At 38.2% G+C, this 19,829-nt stretch overlaps 1 protein-coding gene and 1 pseudogene across 13 annotated transcripts in view; one reads left to right on the top strand and one right to left on the bottom strand.

The window, feature by feature from the left end:
* Positions 1-19,829, top strand: part of NCOA1 (nuclear receptor coactivator 1) — a 240,806-nt gene that overhangs the window by 104,809 nt on the left and 116,168 nt on the right. For 7 of the 13 annotated variants that reach the window (XM_081832155.1, XM_081832151.1, XM_081832162.1 and 4 more), the window contains exon 3: positions 5,930-5,995. The exons of 3 other annotated variants lie outside the window; for them this stretch is intronic. In XM_081832155.1, the coding sequence (XP_081688281.1) occupies positions 5,971-5,995 (25 nt within the window). In that variant the 5' untranslated portion in view covers positions 5,930-5,970. Of the gene's footprint in view, positions 1-5,606; positions 5,996-16,484; positions 16,734-19,829 lie in introns of those variants that run through there. 3 more of the 13 variants (XM_081832154.1, XM_031036758.2, XM_081832158.1) reach the window with 2 other exon arrangements.
* LOC102741302 (small ribosomal subunit protein uS2 pseudogene) lies at positions 17,243-18,235 on the bottom strand (annotated as a pseudogene).

Genomic DNA, 19,829 nt, shown 5'->3' with positions numbered 1-19,829 from the left:
AAGCAGGGGGAGGAGCAGAGGGTGAGGGAGAAACAGACTCCCCACTGAGTAGGAAGCCTGATGCGGGGCTCCATCCTGGGACTCCAGGATCATGACCTGAGCTGAAGGCAGACGCTTAACCGACTGAGCCACCCCGGCACTCCCCCCACCTCTTCTAATTTTTGAAAATAAGTCTTACTGCATATATATCTATGCCTAAACAGAATAGTCTATTTATTTATTTTTGAACTTTATAAAAAATGGTATATTGTATGTTTCATCTTAAGATCTTCCTTTAAGTTTCTAAGATTCATTTATATTGCTCTGTACATTTATTTTCATGGCTAGTTGTAAATATGCAATGGTATTGTTTATTGTTGATTGACACACTTGTTTTTGTTTTTTTCTGTTATGAACAATACTACGATGAGTATTCTTATACATATCTTGTGGTTATACATGTGTAAAAGCATCTCTACCTAGGAATAGAATTGCTGGGCCATATGGTATGTGCATTTTCAATTTCAGATAATGCTAAATTATTTTCCAATTTAATTTGTGGCACAGAGTGGCTAGATGTACACTAAAAACTTCCTGTTCTTCCTAGGCACAGATTGGGTTGTACTTTCCACCTTTTTTGCATTAGGAATGTCCATTTAAATGAGTTCTAGTCTGTAGAATAAGAGTAGAAGTAATGTATGCCTCCTTTAGGCTTGGCCCACAGAAATCTGCCATGTGTGATCATTCCAGTTTCTCTTTTCCCATCATTTGGCTAAGTTTTGTTTCTCCCATACCGGTTCTTTCATCTTTCCCTCCCCCTGTTATGTATGCCTGTATAGGTGGAATAGAGGTGGTGGTCAGTGACTGTCTCTGTCTTGTTTCTGATTTTAAAGTGAATGCTTCAAATATTTCACAATTATCTACAGTACTTCCTATGTTCTGTAGATACCCTTTATAATGTAAGGATGTCCTCTTTAGGATTTTTCTAAAAATGTTATCAGTAATGTTGAATTTCATCAAATGTTTTACCAGTTGCTATGGAAATGATCATTTGAGTTTTCTCCTTTGATCTGTTAATTTTGTGAATAATATTTATATCTTTGTAATGTTAAACCATACTTGTATTCCTAGCATAAACTCATATGGATAAATCTTTTGTTCATCAGTGCATTCAATTTGCTAACCAAGTATCTTTCAGTAATAACATTTTTTTAGATTCTTAGTTTGGATAGTAAGGGATGCTCTGTTAAATGACTATTTCAGAAATTCCCAAACTTCCCCAGTTCACGGTGCCCTTACACCAAGGAAATACCTAACAGCTACATTTATTACGCAATTAGGTTCAAACAACTTCATATATATGTCCTAACAGCTTAGTAGCTTTTTGAAAAATACATACATGAATTCAAAGAAAAAGTTATATTTTCATTTTATTTTTAAAAAACCGCAATTATAGTCGACCTTGAACAATGCAGGGACTACGAGCACTGATCCTCTGCACAACCAAACATCCCCCAAACTTAACTACTAATAGCCTACTCTTGACTGGAAGCCTTACTGATAATATAAACGGTCGATTAACACATAGTTTATGTTTTTACAATAAAGTAAGCTAGAGAAAAGGAAATGTTATTAAAATTATAAGAAAAAGAAAATATAATATTGTACAGTATTTATTAAAAAAAATCCAATGAAAGTGGCCCAGCACAGTTCAAATCCATGTTATTTATTTTTTTTTTAAAGATTTTATTTATTTATTTGAGACAGAGAGAATAAGAGACAGAGAGCATGAGAGGGAGGAGGGTCAGAGGGAGAAGCAGACTCCCTGCCGAGCAGGGAGCCCGATGCGGGACTCGATCCCAGGACTCCAGGATCATGACCTGAGCCGAAGGCAGTTGCTTAACCAACTGAGCCACTCAGGCGCCCTAAACCCATGTTATTGAAGAGTCAGCTGTACTTCCTAATGGGATGTGTGCATCTGAAAGTATTGCATAACTTCTGAAATCTTGGAATCAGACTGGGCACTGCCACGCTCATTTCCTGTTCCAGGTTGATTTTCACACGGTGATTGCTTTTTATGGCAGCAACTACCATAAACTCAGATTTACAAAGAGGTCATCAAAAGGAATGCAGTGTGATTTAATGTTGAAACCATGAAAGAATGCATATGATGTTTGACAGATGTTGTATATTGCTGTTTCCTTCAAATTGAAAACATCCCTTGACACCCCTGGTGTGTTCACTGTGGCACCTCAGGATGACTTGGAACATAGTTTGGGAACCACAGAACTAGTTAGGTCCTGACTTTTGGGGGGGAATGGATAGTGACAATGTGGACATAAGAAGATACGGGATTTTTTACCCCATTTGATACATTTTATAAAGCATTGAGGTGAATTGGGATAACAAAGGATATCAGCCTCACCTTTAATAAAATGTGCTGTATAAATTCATTTTTTGTGTTGAGGCTTTGATTGTGAGGGATACCTGTATTTTATTTAGAGTTTCACACCTGTGTTCAAGAGTAAGATTGACATATTTCTTTTACTAATACTGTTTGGTTTTAGTATTAAGGTTATACTGGCCTCATAGGATGAATTGGGGAATATTTCCTCTTTCCGACACACTTTTTGGTAAAACTCAACTGCCTTGTGAGAAGATTTTTTTTTAATTGTTATGATTGAGTTTTCTTTTTTTTTCATTTGCTTGTCTATATTTTCTTATTTTCTATAATGCCATACAATATACCTTTAAGAGCAAGCAGTCTTATATCAAGACACAAAAGAAAATCTGTATATGGAGTTAATGCTAAGTAGTTTGGTCACTCAGTCCTCAGAGCCTGTACTTTTATTTTTTTTTAAAGATTTTATTTATTTGACAGAGAGAGAGCACAAGTTGGCAGAGAGGCAGGCACAGGGAGAAAGAGAAGCAGGCTCCCCACCAAGCAGAGAGCCGGATGCGACGTGGGGCTCGATCCCAGGACTCTGGGATCATGACCTGAGCTGAAGGCAGACGCTTAACCGACTGAGCCACCCAGGCACCCCAAATCAAATCCTGTACTTTTAAACAAAGCTAATTGACTCATGGTTTGGGAGGTGATTTTTATTTTTATTTTTTTTTTAAAGATTTTATTTATTTATTTGAGAGAGAGAGAATGAGAGAGAGCATGAGAGGGAGGAGGGTCAGACGGAGAAACAGACTCCCTGCCGAGCAGGGAGCCTGATGCGGGATTCGATCCCGGGACTCCAGGATCATGACCTGAGCCGAAGGCAGTCGCTTAACCAACTGAGCCACCCAGGCGCCCTGGGAGATGATTTTTAAACTATTGATTTAATTTCCTTGACAGCAGTAGGATTATTAAGTCTTTCCATATCTTCCTGGGTTAGTCTTTTTTTTTTTTTTAAGTAAGGAAAACTTCTTTTGAATAACTTTAGATTTATAGAAAAGTTACAAAAATAATATATTGAGTTCTAGTATGCCCTTCAACCACCCCACCCCATTCTTAACATCTTCCATTACCATGATACATATGTTAAAACTAAGACAGGACATTGACTAATTAAACTTCAGACTTTATTTGGATTTGAGTAGTTTTTTCAATAATATCCTCTTTCTGTCTGGGGTCCAACTCAAGAGCATTGTGTTGTATTTGGTGGTCATGTCTCTCCAATGTCCTCTAGTCTGTGACACTTTCTTAGTTTTTCCTTGTTTTTATGACCTTGACTCTTGAGGTGTGCTTACCAGCTGTGCTATAGAATATCTCCCTATCTGGGTTTCTCTCATGTTTTTCTCATGATCAAACTGAGGTTATGAGAAGAATCCCACAGAGGGGAAGTGCCATTCTCATCACATCATTTTAGGGGGTATATGATATCCACCACGTCACTGATGATGGTAAATTAACCTTCCTCACATGGCTGAGGTAGTGTTGCCAGGTTTTTCCAGTGTGAGGTCATTACTCTTCTCTTTCCCTACTTAATTATTTGGTAACGAGTTCCTAAGCCGCTCTAGAAATTAAGCTCCACCTCCTAGAGGGAGGGGTAGTTCCATATATTTTTTGGAATTCTTCTGTTTACTTATTTGTTCGTCATACGTTTCTATCAGTGTGTCCTAGGTTAGTTTTAATGGGTTTTGTTTTAAGAATTTACCTATTTCATTTAAGTTTTCAAATCTATTCGTGGAAGGGTTTTCATAATATCCTGTTTGTTTCATAATATCCCAGCAGATCCTACCCTTTGCTTTATTTATAGTTAGGTTCTCCATTCATTTTTAATAATTAACTTGTATCTTTTTTTCTTGACCTCATCAAGGGTATTTTGTTACTGATTTCAAAGAACCAACTTTTGGTTTTATCATTCTCTTTATTGTGTTTGTTTTCTATTTCATTGATTTATGCTTTTATATTTCTTTTTATTTTTTTAAGGTGAGGTTATTTTTTAAAATAACTTTTTTTTTTTTAAGATTTTATTTATTTATTTGATAGAGACACAGCGAGTGAGGGAACACAAACAGGGGAAGTGGGAGAGGGAGAAGCAGGCTTCCCCTTGAGGAGGGAGCCCGATGTGGGGCTCGATCCTAGGACCCTGGGATCATGACCTGAGCCGAAGGCAGACGCTTAACGACTGAGCCACGCCGGCGCCCCTGAAATAACTTTTTAGTTAGACATTTACCCCATTAATTTTCAGCCATTCTTCTTTCCTAATAAAAGTATTTATGGGAATACATTCTCCTCTGAGTGTTGCTTTGGCTGCATTTTATAGTTTTGAAGTATAGTATTTTCATTATTACTTCATTCTTAGTTTTACAGTTTTTTTCTGTTAAAAAATAAATTTTTTTCTGTTATTATTTCTTGAATTGTGAGTTATTTAGAGATGAAGTTTTAAATTTCCAAGTGCTTGGCAGTTTTGTGTTTGGTTTCTTTATGACTTTTCTTTCATTGTATTATGATCAGAGAATATAGTCCTTCTGGTGGTGGTGATTATTCCATTCTTTCCTCCATGTTTCTTTTTTTTTTTTTTTAAGATTTTATTTATTTATTTGACAGAGAGAGGCACAGTGAGAGAGGGAACACAAGCAGGGGGAGAGAGAGAGGGAGAAGCAGGCCTCCCGCAGAGCAGGGAGCCCAGGGCTTGATCCCAGGACCCTGGGATCATGACCTGAGCCGAAGGCAGACACCCAGTGACTGAGCCACCTGGGCGCCCTGCTCCTCCATGTTTCTTAACCTCTCCTTCACACTTCCCTTCTAGTGACCGTGTAGGCTGCTGTAAATTTGTCATAGCTGTCTCACTCTTCACTTTTAGTTTTTCGTTAACTCTTTCATTGTGGTTTTACTTGCTATGTTTTTCAGTTCTAGCGCTTCTGTTTGGCTCTTTCACATTTGTCTGTTCATTTTTTTATACCCTCTTGGACCTTACTAGTGTTTTGTATTTGCTTTTTTTTTTTTTTTTTAAGATTTTTATTTTATTATTTGAGAGAGAGAGTGCGCACACAGAGGAGAGGCAGCAGACTCCCCGCTGAGCAGGGAGCCCAACACGGGGCTCGATCCCAGGACCCCAAGATCATGACCTGAGCTGGAGGCAGATGCTTAACTGATTGAGCCACCCAGGCACCCCTCTATTTGCTTTTCTCTTATGTATTAAACATATTTAATATTCTATATTTGATAATTCTAATATCTGAATTTGCAGGAAATTTTTACAACAAAATTTTTAGATTTTTACTGATATTTTGTAATAGTGCCTTGTTTACTTGTGTGTTTTGTGATTTTCTTTTTGAGTTCTGAACTCCTTTTCTTTGGAATCCTATGTAATTATGAAAACTCTTTTTGGTTTGGGTTTAGGATACATTCTTCTAGAGAGGATTTTATTTCCTTCTACTATGTGCTTGGAATTGGGGGGCTTAGTCTATGAACCTGGATTTTTAACTTAAAATTCTTACTCTTGGTTTTTAGGAACATCCACATCGTGTAGATGATTCAGGCATCAAATTCTCATGATGTGTTTGCTAAAGCGAAGAGGTAAATCTTCCTTGATGTTTGCCTTTGAGGTGTTTTTGATGTTTGAATTCATCCTTTTCCTGGGTTATTGTCCTTTTGGGCCCCAACTTTGTCTGATGGTCTCTGAGCCTTTTTCCTTTATCTCTCTCACTCCTAGTTTATGCCCCCTGGATTATCTGGCAGCTTTGCCAGATTGCTTGCTTTTCTGTCTTTTTTCTTGATTTGTTTCCATTCTTAATGTTAGTGGTTTTCCCTTGCATTCTTTATGGGGTGTCCTGCATTGAAAAGGGTACTTTTTATATTTTATTGAGCAGTTTCAGATGCTATATATCAGAAATGTCCTAAGACCTCTAGTATATTTCAGAGAATGGAAATCCTGTTGGAAATTTTTCAAAAGAATAGTTTCTAGAAACCAGTCCAGACCTACAGACTAGAATCTGCAGAATGCAGGTCCTGTGGGTATTTTTAAAAACATCTTAGATAATTTGGATGCACTATAAGGTTTGAGAACCACTGACATAGAAAAAGTTAACTTCGTTGTGTAAACTTAAATAATTAAACATTCACAGCTAATATTTACTGAAGATAAGTTAACATACATAGTAGGCATGCAGTAATCCTGGCTGTTAGTAGTAGTACTACATGCTGGGCTCTATTCTAAATCCTTCGCATATATTGTGATCTGTTCCTTACAGCAGCGCTACAGCTGCTACTCCTATTCCCATTTTATAAATGAGAAATCGAAGCACAGAGAAATTAAATAACTTATGCAATACTATGTAGCTAGCAGCTAGCACAATTAATAACTGCATCCAGATAGTTAATATAATTCCAGAGCATCTAAGTTTAACCCACAATCCTTATAGTCTTCCAGATACTTAACATTTTATTGATTCCCAGAGGGAATCGAACATTGCAGAATATAGAAAGAAAAATATATTTGAATTATTATATATTCATGTCGCTTCAGTATAGGTTTGGGGAAGCAGAATAGTACAGTAGAAACAGCTTTGATTTACAGTAAGACAGGCATGGATCTTTCCTCAGTTGCTTACTGTATAGCTATGAGAAAGCAGTTTATCTTTTCTGAGCTTTTACTTTTCTTACTGGTAAAAGAGGATAGTTCTTTTTACTTCCTAGAGATTCTGAAGAAATAAATAGAACCTGTAATGTGTTGCTTAACCACACGCAAAGTGGAAGGTTAGTATCAGGATTTATGGTATCCCCTAAGAAAACTATGTTGACTTACATACGGGAGATTATAATAAGCCTTAGTCTAGGAGCAGATCAGTTGATGGTACTGGTTGATGGTGCTGGTGGGGGCCACGCTGTTTCTTTCTATTGGGAATATGCTGGGTGCCAAGCACTGCCCTAGACTCTGGAGATACAGCAGTGAGTAAGACATAGCCTTCCTGCTCTCAAGGAGTTAACTGTCTTGCAGGGATCCAGACAGATACGTAGGCAAATACTTTGCTAGCTTCTGCAGTGTGGTAAACATAGGGTGTCATGGGGACACATAGGAGGGATACTCAGCCAAACCATAGTGGACGAAGAATGGCTTCCCAGAAGGAGAATGATGATGTGGGGGATTAGAATCATAAATCCAGATAGGAGGCAAAACAAAGGCTGGTAGAAATTTGTCATTGCACAAAAGGTGTCCCATTCACTAACAAAATAGGTATCCTCCACATTAATGAAAATATCAGAGATGCTAAGAAAGTATGCTTTTATCAGGTCAGTGTTGACATATTAAGAGCCTACTTTTAGGTCTAGGCTTTACTAAAGTAGTTTTAAAAGTAAAATAAAATAATGAAATTTCTATTAAAGAGCACTTTTCCGAGGTATTGTATCCACATGGCCTACGCGCTTATTATTCAATACTAGTGTCACATGAAGCTATGCTTCTGAGGAGGAGAGAGAGGGAGAAACAATGATCTTCAGAGGATGGAATGATGATTTGTAAGTTGGGGTGAATATCACCATGTACTATTTACACGTTTCCTTTTCTCTCATCCTTATTCACATGCGATGAGAAAATACTTGTTTCAGTTGCTCATTTATAGTTCATAGTTTTAATTTGGTTTAGTACATTGCTCTGATATGGATTTCATATTGATCAATAAAATTGTATGTATAGGAGTTGAGATTTCTTTCCATCTTTTTCTAGTGCCCTTTCCCAATAAAGTAACATACTAAAAATATGCAAGGGAAAGACCACTCCTTTGGCAAAACTGGGATATGAAAAAGAGAATGAATAAAGAATTAGAAGGGGAGGAATGTGGGACTGGAAGAAAGAAGAGGCTATTGAAATGGGAAGTTGTAATGGATAAAATGAAATCAGTGATTATAGGAATAATGAACGAAGTGGGTTTTTAAAAATAACTCCAGGGCAAGCAGTATCTCTGTGTGTTCTGGCAGCCAGATGAATGTGACTTGAATGTAAGAGTATACTTTGATCTACAACTCATTGTATATCCATATGAGGCCCACCAAGGACTGTGGTGTTTTGCAAGAGTAGTCCCTGATGAGCTGGGGAAAGTGGAGCAATTGGTATGGGCATTTGGAAATATTAGAACCCAGTTGTTGGGGGACTAAAGCTCTTAATCCCTCAGGGTTAAGCAGAGGGTAGAAAGAGGAAGGGGAAAATGAAATCAAGTTTGTAAAAATTAATTCTGGAAAAGATATTTTGGAAAGCTTATAAAATGAGGTTGAAATTGTAAACATGTTTCCTGTGATAATAAATCTTAGTATACTAGGAGTAGCCAAAATCTTGAAGGGAGAAAGACAATTTTAGGCCACCCCCACCCCCCAGAAAACCCTTTATAATGCTATACCATAAATTTATGTAGAATTTTTCCTTACTTGGACCTTTATGGCTTTAAGTTGGGAGAAGGGGATAGACACATTGAGCATAAAAGCGTGTAGGTTCAGTGCTTATGGTAGTATTGGGATATATTGAATTCCTGGTATCTTTGGAGCATTTGTGTCTCATTGGGGTTTATTTTAGAAAGGACTCTTGACTACCTCTGGGCACTTTTTGAAGAGTTTGTTATGTTTTAAGGGATTGTGATTCTTTTCGCAGGTTGAAAATAATTCTTGAAACTGGACATTATGATCTCTCTACCTTCAACTTCTGCTGGTTTTCCTCTTACCTTTATTCATTTTCTCTTTTTTTTCCCCCCACTTGATCTTTCAGCTTTAACTGCTGCCCTGCCCCCAAATATTGGAGTGTTTCCATAGTAATTCATTCTCCTCTCTCTAGTTTTCTTTGGTCATCTCATGTACTCCACTATCATCAATATGTCAGAGATTCCAGAACCTTTATATACCGCTTGTTTGGAAGTCATCTGGATCTATCTGCTTGTATGTCATATTCATAATTAATGTGGACATAACTGAATTCATTAGCCTCTCCCTCAGACATCTGTTATCTCCTGTAAACTCATTCTTGGCTAAATGGCATTAATATATATATCCAGTCTCCTGTGCCAGGAAACGGTGTTTGTAGGAGCTTATTCAGAGAATATAATTCTGAATATAAACAAAATTTTAGCCAGAAAGATGCCTTATCATAACATTGTTTGGTTTTTTTTTTTTTTAAGATTTTATCCATGTATTGATTTATTTTTTTAAGTAGGTTCCATGCCCATTGTGGGGCTTGAACTCATGACCCTGAGCTGAGATCAAGAGTCGCATGCTCTACCAACTGAGCCAGCCAGGCACCCTTTAGTACTTTTTTTTTTTTTTTGACACAGTGAGAGAGGGAACACAAGCAGGGGGAGTGGGAGAAATATTTCACAGACAATAGAAATTATGTAGAATACTTAATGACATGAGAAGTTATAGGTACATAAATTTAGTGAAAAAAATGCTTTTAAACAATATGTGTGCTGTGAATCCATAATCATTAAAATAAAACCGTATATGTATCTGTGTTTGTAGAAGAGTAAATATATAGGTGTTTGCATTAATTAATTCTGTGTGGAACATTTATGGGTGAATTTTATATTTTATTCTTTTTATTTACCTGTATTTTCTGGATTTGAAGAGTAAACTTGAACTATGTTTGTAATTCAGACATGTGGACAATTTGACCTCTCTTTTCCACCCCCTACTCTTGTTGATTTAGTCCAGTGTTCATTCACCTCAATTGCTGCATCAGTCCAGCTACTCATCATATTGGAATCAGACTGCCACAGCACCCCTTTTGCCTCCATTGCTCAGCTACCAGAGCTGTCTTCCTAAAAATCTTAGCTAGTTGGGTTCTTCCCTTGCTTAGCCCTCCAATTTAAGTAGTTAAGTGTTAAATCTCCAAAACCAACAAGAGTAGAATACATTTGAATATTTTCCCTTGTTAAAATTTGGTCTGAAGACCTGCAGCCAACTGGAATTTGGCCAGCTCAAGACTTAATATAACATTTTCTCCTAACCCTAACAAAGTCACTTTTGACCAGATAGCTATGCTAGGTTTGGGGGGATGGGGACGGGAGGAAGAAAGGGAGAGAGAAAATATAAATTGAACTCAGGCATTTCCAAATCTTTGCTCTTTGTCCCTTTGTTCTACCTCTGCAACCCATCACATTTTGCCCTTGCTGGGTATTTGTTTGTTTCTATTCAAGGGACAATTTACTGGTTTTCTTGAGTATTTAGTTAGTAAGAACAAATAGCCAAATAATGAAAATCCATCAGTTTTAGTGCCAATTATTATATCAGCAGATCCTATTAGGAGTATTTATTGAAGCATGTCATGCTAATAGTCCCAGAGTGTAATTATACTTGCAGATTTTTCTTGCTTTCAGGGAGTTTGTAACATGTTCCAGATGGTTAAATAGGAAAGAGTAGACATTTTGTACGTCTTTTCAGTTATGATTAAGAATTTGATGTTACATATTATGTTATCATTATTGCTTTTGTTAGATTTAAACATGAGAGGAATTTAAACAAAAATGTGTTGGGTTTTTTTCTTTTCTTTTTTTTTTAATTTCTTAACTGTGGTCAACAATAAACAGGACCCATCATAGACACTTTTCCCCTGTTAAGTTGTTTAATTGCTTTAATTTAAGCATCATTAAAATGAGATAATTGCATCTTAAGCAGTAATTCTTTTATGAATGTAGTCCTTAATTTATTCTTGGAAAGTATTTACTTGGGTTTGTTTTAGACTTAAAATTACATGGTGAACCTTCTTGAAAAAACTTATGTAAGACTGAAATAGAATAATTTTGCAAACTTTTGATGGTTCTTTGACCTTTTTCCGCAAAATGGTATGACCTTAGATTCAACATCAGTGGGACATGCACTTTAAATTTGCCAGTGATAAGTGATGACTTTTCATTCATCTTTTCATTCTCTTGCCTACCCTTCACTGACCATCCAGCTGCTTTCATTTGAAAGGAAGTTTACCAAAGATTAGGCATATAGCATGTGAGCATAGAATAGAATAGTTTGTGGGTCATGGGGATCCAGACCCATAAACTTCAGCTTCTTATGACCTCATATTAACCAGTTTGCTAACTGGTTAGTTGACTTGGAGAAATATGTTATTTTTCAGTGAGAAATAGACTACTCTGTACCTCAGTTTAACCACCTGTATATTTTTGTAATGTAATTTGTGTGGATGGAGGAAAATTGGTCTTGACCCTTAGACTACCATTCTCTGTCCTTGAAGCTCTCTTCAGGATTTCTTGCATACAAGAAGACAAGCAAAAACAGCAACAGCAAACAAACAAACCATAAAAATATAATGCCAAAGTTATATTTTTAGTAATGAATACTGTAGACTATTCCTGAAAGATTTTGTAGGAATGAAGCGAGTAGTTTACATTCTGTATCATCCAGCAAGACTTACTTCCTGTAAGCTGCCTTTAAATATCTTTGTTCATTCTCAGACTTTCCTATTCCTTAGTAAGCTGCCACCTTTCTACCTCTTCTTGACCTTCTCTCCTCCAAACAGCCTTCTCAGCCTCTGCAGACTCTTCAGTCTTCCTCATACCTGGTCTACAGATTCTTTACAGTTTTTCCAGGTAAAATTCTTATCCTTTCTATAAAATTCTTTAAATTCCTTCCCAGCAAGATCAAAGGTAGCCTAAACTGAGACTTAAGAAAAGCATGTCTTTGGGGAGATTCTGTTCATCTTGCTATAATAAACTGGCATTAAATTGGGATTTCTATTTTCATGGCTTTTGCCAAGTTTTATATAGTTTGGTGTGTGTTTAGCATGTACAACAACTGTCATGATAAACTTATTAACCATTCAAGTTTATGAGTCTGTCTGGGAATATGGAAAACAATATGGGCAAATTTAATTCTTATTTTTGTGTGTGTTTGTTTTAAAGATTTATTTATTTGAGAGAGAGGGAGCATGGGTGCACACATGGGGGAAGGGGCAGAGGGAGACAATCTTCAGGCAGACCCTGCGCTGAGTGGGGAGTGCATGTGGGGATCTATTTTACGACCCATGAGATTATGACCTGAGCCAAAACCAAGAGTCAAATGCTTAACTAACTGAGCCATCTATGTGCCCCTGTGTGTATTTTTAAAATGTTTTATATATTCCCTGTGCCATATGTAAAAATTTGATTTTCTACAAAAGAGATGTTTAGGTGCGATTAATTTTTAAAAGAATGATTCAGGGGTACCTGGGTGGCTCAGTCCGTTGAGCTTCAGACTCGATTTCAGCTCAGATCGTGATCTCAGGGTCCTGAGATTGAGCTGTATGCTCAGCAGGGAGTCTGCTTATAGTTTCTCTCTCTCCCTCTCTCTCTGTCCCCCCTCCCCTCCACTTGAATTCTCTCTCTCAAATAAATAAATCTTTAAAAAAATAAAAGAATGGTTCACACTAGGATTTCATTGAATGAAATATTTTAGCTTTGCATATAAAGAATGAGATTTGATCTATAAATTTAATATATGCAAGACCTTTCCAGGCATATCTATATGAGTTAGATGTATGTGATGAAATTTAGGCTAATTAGGGAAAATACCTCTCTGGTAGGTGGGAAGAGATGGTAACAGGATATTTGAAAAGCAATTCTACTTTGAATTCCTGATACCATCTTTTATCTGGTTAACTAAGCTAGAAATTTTCCTTACATCTCTCTCTTTTATCCACTGCACTTTCCTCATTTGGCGGAAGGGGGTTGTGACTGTGACTCCCATAATCATGGGGCCCCAGAGAGGTTACTTATCCATTGACCCCTTGCCTAGAATATGTCATTTGAAACATCTAGAAAATTGCAACAGTGGTACTTCATTTCTCATCTTTCCTGAGGTTTCCTTTGTCCCCTAAATATATATCTGGTATATTTAAAATCTCTTTATTTTTCTGTTTTCCCTTAGAGTACTTTAACCACCACACCCCTGAACATGGGTCCTGTCTGTAGATTCAGATTTTATTTTTTGGTATATGTTCAGGCAAGTTTCTAAGCAGACCTCATGATTTTGCATTCCCCATGGGTCCAATTTGTTACAGATCTCTGTATTCCTGTATCCTAGGAGGCTCCGTTAGGAATTAATACACAACTGGGGCGCCTGGGTGGCTCAGTCGTTAAGCGCCTGCCTTCGGCTCAGGTCATGATCCCAGCGTTCTGGGATCAAGCCCCGCATCGGGCTCCCCGCTCGGCGGGAGGCCTGCCTCTCCCCCCTCCACTCCCCCTGCCTGTGCTCCTCTCTCACTGTGTCTCTCTCTGTCAAATAAATAAATAAAATCTTAAAAAAAAAAAAGGAATTAATACACAACTTTGTCTCATTTCCCCAAACCTAATGTTTGACCTTACTCTGTTAGCTGACTATCAAGTTCTGTTTGCAGCATGATAGGCACATGGTAGTACTCGTGATACTTCTAGTCCCCATGTATTTTGACCCATTAACTATTGAGAGGAAGATGCTCAGCCACTTCTAGGAAGTCAGGCTGAATTAATTTACCTGTCTAGCAAAATGGATGATGAATGTAGGAGAAGGAGAGCCATATAGCAGTTGGACCTCTTAGTGCACATTGTCCACACCTGCCAGTTACATAGCTAGTTAGTGTACTAGAGTTTGACGAAAATAAGAATTTTCTTCCCTTCTGGGGAGGAGGAAGGGTAGCTGCAATGGCAAAAGTTTCTGAAACCAGCCTTTCTAAGCCTCAGCACGATTGGCATTGTGGGTCATATAATTCTTTGTTGTGGGGGCTGACCTGTACATCATAGGATTTTCAGAAGCATCTCTGGCCTCTACCCACTAGATACAAGTAGCATTCCCATACTCCAAGTTGTGACAAGCAAAAATGCCCCTGGAGGGAATTAAAGGTCCCAGTTGAGAGCGGCTGCCCTACAATTAATGCACTTTTGATTATATGATGAGGACAGATTCTTTGAAGGTGGATTGCTTTTTATGTACATTTTAATTATTTTGGTAACTCCAGAAAGGCAGTACCAATTTACATACCTTTTTTTTTTTTAAATATATTATTTATTTATTTGAGAGAGAGAGAATGAGTGGGGGCGGGGAGAGAGACGCAGGCTCCTCGCTGAACAGGGAGCCTGATGCGGGGCTTGATCCCAGGACTCTGGGACCATGACCTGAATCGAAGGCAGACACTTAACTGACTGAGCCACCCAGGCCCCCCCTCATTTACATTCCTAACAATGATGTGGGACATTGCATAATTCCCTAGACCCTCACTAATGCCGGATTTTGTCATTCTTTTAGCTTTACCAGCCTAGTAGATGAGAAATTACTTTTCCTTAATTTTAATTTAATCCAAACAGTTATTAATTAGGTTGGATGTATTCTTATTTTTATTGTCCAATTATATATCATCTAATGTGCATTACTTTTTTAATTCTTTGCCCATTTTTCTGGGATTAACTTAGTCACTTGTGGGATTATGAAATTGTTTTCATTGTTAGGAATTTTTCATTGTTTTTTGGTCAAAATTACCATGTTTTCTTTATGGTTTCTCACTTAATTTATAACTAGCTTTATGCCCATGTTTCCCAGTATTGAAGTTATTCAAGTATTGAAATGTATGTAAGATACTCGATAGATTTTTAAATTAAATTGAGCATAGAAGAACACTAGTACTTATCTAAGGAAACAGAATGTACGTGTGTGTGTGTGTGTTCCTGTGCATTTACATGGGCATTGAAGAAAAGAGGGCTAGACTGAGCACATTTACCAGACATTGGAAGGATAATTGAGAAGCTGAAGACAACTAGGAGAGTGTAGTTTCTTATGATGTGTATGAAAGCTCAAAGAGAATACTGACTTTAGGATGGACAGAAGGTTCACCTCAAATCTCCCTAACCAAATTCTGTAAGGTCAAATAAGTGATAAGGGTTCAAAGCGTTAAAAGGAGTTAGAGGTGACAATTCAGAGAAGTGATATAATAAGAAGGATATAGGAGGCTTAAATTTCAGAGTCTAAGTAACATGGGATTTTGAAATCTAGGTGTAGGTTGGTGGGACAGCCCAGCTTATATGGATTATCTATTGCACTTTTATAATTTTTTCCATGTATATTGGGAAATTTGTGTTCTTTAGTATTCCTGGATGTCATCTTATTTTCCCTTCCCATGCTCTGGATGGCCATCTTTTCCTTTGAACATACCTTTGCCCTCTTCCTTAAGAACAGAGAAAGAGATAGTAAGTATTTATCTAGAGCAAAAATTCTCAAAATAAGGTCTGCAGATTCCTGGGGGTCTGTATTAGTCTACTTAGGTTGCCAGAACAGAATACCACAGACTTTGTAGGCTTAAACAACAAAATGTATTTTCTCAATATTCTGGGCACTGGAAGTTCAGTGTTAAGGTGCTGGCAGTATTGGTTACTGGTGAAGCCTTTTCTTCCTGGTTTGCAAAAGACCACCTTTTCACTGTGTCTTCCCATGGCCTTTCCTCTGTGAGTATACTTCTGGTGTCTCTTCCTTTTCTCATAAGGACATTAACCTTAATTAGCTCCTTAAAGACCCTATCTCTAAAAATACAGTCACATTGGGGGTTAGGGTGTCAACATACAAATTTTGGGGAGACAAAATTCAATCTGTAACAGGGTCCCAAGATCTTTTCATGGGGTCTACAACATCCAAATGTTTTTTTTTTTTTTTTTTTTTTAAGATTTTATTTATTTATTTGTCAGAGAGAGAGAGCACAAGCTGGGGGAGTGGCAGGCAGAGGGAGAAGCAGGTTCCCTGCTGAGCAAGGAGCCCGATGCGGGACTCGATCCCAGGACCCTGGGATCATGACCTGAGCTGAAGGCAGACGCTTAACCAGCTGAGCCACCCAGCTGTCCCTACAACATCCAAATGGTTTTATGAATAATACTAAGATGTTATTTGCCTTTTCTAATGCATAGACATTTTCATTGAGGGTACAAAAATAATGGAAGGTAAATCTGGTAGCTTACCACAAATCAGGTCAGGAGTACTCGACTATATTTGTGATCTTTATCTTCTTCAGTGCTACATATTTGCAGTAAAGAAAAAAATAGGTTATTAAAGGGCTATTAAGTATTCTAAAATTTGCTTAGTTTTTATTTATAATACAATAAATATTGATAACCTATATAAATTAAATCTCTTTTCAGTCCTCTAAAATTTTTTAAATTTCTTTTTCTTGTCTGATTGCTGTGGCTATGACTTCCAGTACTATGTTGAATAAAAGTGGTGAGAGAGGACATCCTGGTCTTGTTCCTGATCTTAGGGGAAAAGCGCTCAGGTTTTCACCATTGAGTATGATGTCTGCTATGGGTTTTTCATATATGGCCTGTATTATGTTGAGGTATGTTTGCTCTAAACCTACTTTGTTGAAAGTTTTTATCATGAATGGATGTTGTACTTTGTCAGATGCTTTTTCTGAATCTGTTGAGATGATCATATGGTTTTTGTCCTTTCTCTTGTTAATGTGATGTATCATGGTGAATGTTTTGTTGTTTTTTTTTTTTAATGTATTGTTGAATTTGGCTTGGAGTCCTCAATTTTTAAAAGTGTAAAGGAGAGGTGACAATTCAGAGAAGTGATAGTGGAGAGAGAGAGGGAGAGAGAGAAAGAGGGAGAGAGAGGATAGTGGGGGGAGGAGCAGAGGGAGAGGAACAGGAAGACTCCCCGCCGAGCAAAGAGCCTGACTCAGGCTCAATCCTCTGACCCTGAGGTCATGACCTGAGCTGAAATCAAGAGCTGGATGATTAACTGACTGAGCCACCCAGGTGCCCGGGAGCAGAGGCTCTTTGTGCCGAGTTTTTCACACATACTATGACATCATTCATTTCTGAAATCATTTTGGGATGAAGGTGTTTGCTTTTTTTTTAAACTGTTTATTTTCCGTCAACCTTTTCCATTTCTATTTCCATTTTGTTTGCCTTTGTGGAAGAGCAGCTTAAGACCACTCAGTGTTGTTGTTCCTACCCATTCAGTGGCCTGAGCAGTGGGAGCTGCAGACCAGTCTTCAGTGGCCGGCTGGGCGCTCCAGTCTTCAGTAGGGAACTGCTGAATAGGCACTGAGGGCTCCTGCACGCCTTCAGACCAGTCTGCGACTTCAGGCTGAGTAGCAGTGAACTCAGGAGCTGGAGCCGTCCATTCACCCTGAAATTCCTCCTTGGTCACAGCCTTTTCAGCAGTGGCCTGCTCTTTTCAATCTCTTCAGGATCTCTGTAGAAGTAGAGATCAGGCATGACCTCCCATGGTGTTCACCAGAAATGGTGCCACGCATGCGCAGAGCTTCCCTGGCCAGCATCCACCACATCAGACCCACTGAGTGAGCTCCTTTGTTGTTGCAGGGGATGGCAATGTCCACATAGCGCAGAGGAGAGTCTGTGTTACACAGAGCAATGGTAGGCAGGTTAACATAGGACGCCTCTGTAAGAGGCTGGTTGGTGGTCAGCCCTGGGATCAGTAACCACCAGAAGTCTCGGCTCCCGGAAGGCTGCCTGGATCTGGTTAGTGAAGGTTCCAGGCGTGAAGCGGCCGGCAATAGGAGTGGCTCCGGTAGCAGCAGCAAATTTCAGCACAGCTCGCTGGCCAGTATTCCTGGACGATACGACACTGACAGCTGGGTTTTCAATGGCAACAATGGCACGAGCTGCCAGCAGAAGCTTCTCCCAGGTTCTCTTCAGATTTATGATGTAGATACCATCACTTTCCTTTTGTAGATGTACTGTTTCATTTGAAAGTCAAGGTTGGTGCCACCTAAATGGGTTTCTACTGCAAGGAATTTGAGGACATCCTCCTCCTTCATTTGCACGACATCAAGGGCTCCGGACATTGTGAAAGTAGTCTCGGCTCAGACATTACCCTCACATATAAACTGGCCTTAATCACTCCATCTAATATGTAAAAGTAGCTCCCCTTGTAACTGTACCTCAAATTATTGTTTTATTTACTGATCTTTTCCTCTCACTGGAATGTGAGCTTTGAAGAGTGGGAACTTCATCTCTCTTGTTTACTGCCACAGCCAAGCACCTGCTGTAGTGCTTACCACACGTCGGGCGCTTAAATATGTGAGGATTGAATCACTCTGCCTGTTACAAAAGAAATGATGTGTACTAAGTAAAAGAAATAATTAAAAAAATATTTTATAATCTGATTTTAAAATACCTTATAATGTGTATTACCTGTTTTTTGAAGTCATGAGGCTAGGTGTCTGGTTATTGTCTGCCCCCCTCCCCCCCCCCCCGAAGATACTGTGCATGCCACTATATGGAAAGTGATAGTTAAATGTAACTGTAGATGGAATTACTTATTAAAACCTCTAAGCACATATGCAGGTCACTTCTCTATTTTAAAAGGTAATATGTAATTTAGAAATATTACAAAAAGAAACAAATATCTAGATACAAGCATTTTTATTGGTTAACTTTAGTGAGTATCTATTCTTTGCTACCCTTGAGAGGTACAAAGAAGTAGTAAGACTGTCTTTCTGTTGACAGTGTGTGGAGTAAACCGAGCCGCACTTAGAAAAATGTGTAATGCAAACACTCATCTGATAAAGTATATGCCAGTTTTAACTGTTACCTAAAGTGATCTAACCTGTGTTTTGTAAAATGCCATCTTAGTACAATGCCGTCTTCTAACACATGTAAAACCTGTATTGGGAATTAAAATCCTGTCTGAGCATCCCAGCATAGTGTTTTGGAGATTTAGAACAGCTTAGTTTTGATAGTCTTCAACAGCTGCCTTCTGATTCAGTAAAGTTGCTCTTCAAGAAAGAACTAAACACTTGTAGTTTAGGTGTTACATTTCATTTTTAGCTCCTTGAATGTGGACTCTCTCCAACATCCTGGTGTTTTCTCTCGCCTTGTAGCAAAAACAGAGAGATAAATTATATTGCAGAATGTTGCCACAGAAATGGGCTTTCTCCAATTAGTAGAGACTAATCCAGCAGGTTTACTACTTTCAGCTTTCTTTTACCCATGTGTTCTCACCCTCAAACCTGTGCCTAATCCCTTATGTTAACAATCTAGTGTACCCCCCCTCATGCCAGTGATACTGCTCTTGGATTTGTTTAGAAAGATGTAATGTCCTTTGACCAGTTTAATGATCCACGTTCTCTTTAAGCTTTTAACTGCATTACTGTTGTTGAATTGGAATAGGTTCAGTAATAACATAATTTAACCTTTTAAAATGTTGTGTACCTACTCTGTGCAAGTTAAAAAACATCCATCTAGGAGCTTAAAGTCTAGTGAGGAAGATAGGCGATAAGCACATAATCACACAAATAGGTTAATATAAATTTTGCAAAATGCTGAAAGACATGTATCATATGATCTCATTGATATGAGGAATTCTTAATTGCAGGAAACAAACTGAGTGTTGTTGGAGTGGGGGGTGGGGTGGGAGGGATGGGGTGACTGGGTGATAGACACTGGGGAGGGTACGTGCT

Source organism: Leptonychotes weddellii, chromosome 10 (genome assembly GCF_054177405.1).
Source record: "Leptonychotes weddellii isolate Sample4059 chromosome 10, ASM5417740v2, whole genome shotgun sequence".
In the NCBI taxonomy this organism is placed as follows: Eukaryota; Metazoa; Chordata; class Mammalia; order Carnivora; family Phocidae; genus Leptonychotes; species Leptonychotes weddellii.
This window is presented reverse-complemented; position numbering and strand designations above follow the sequence as displayed.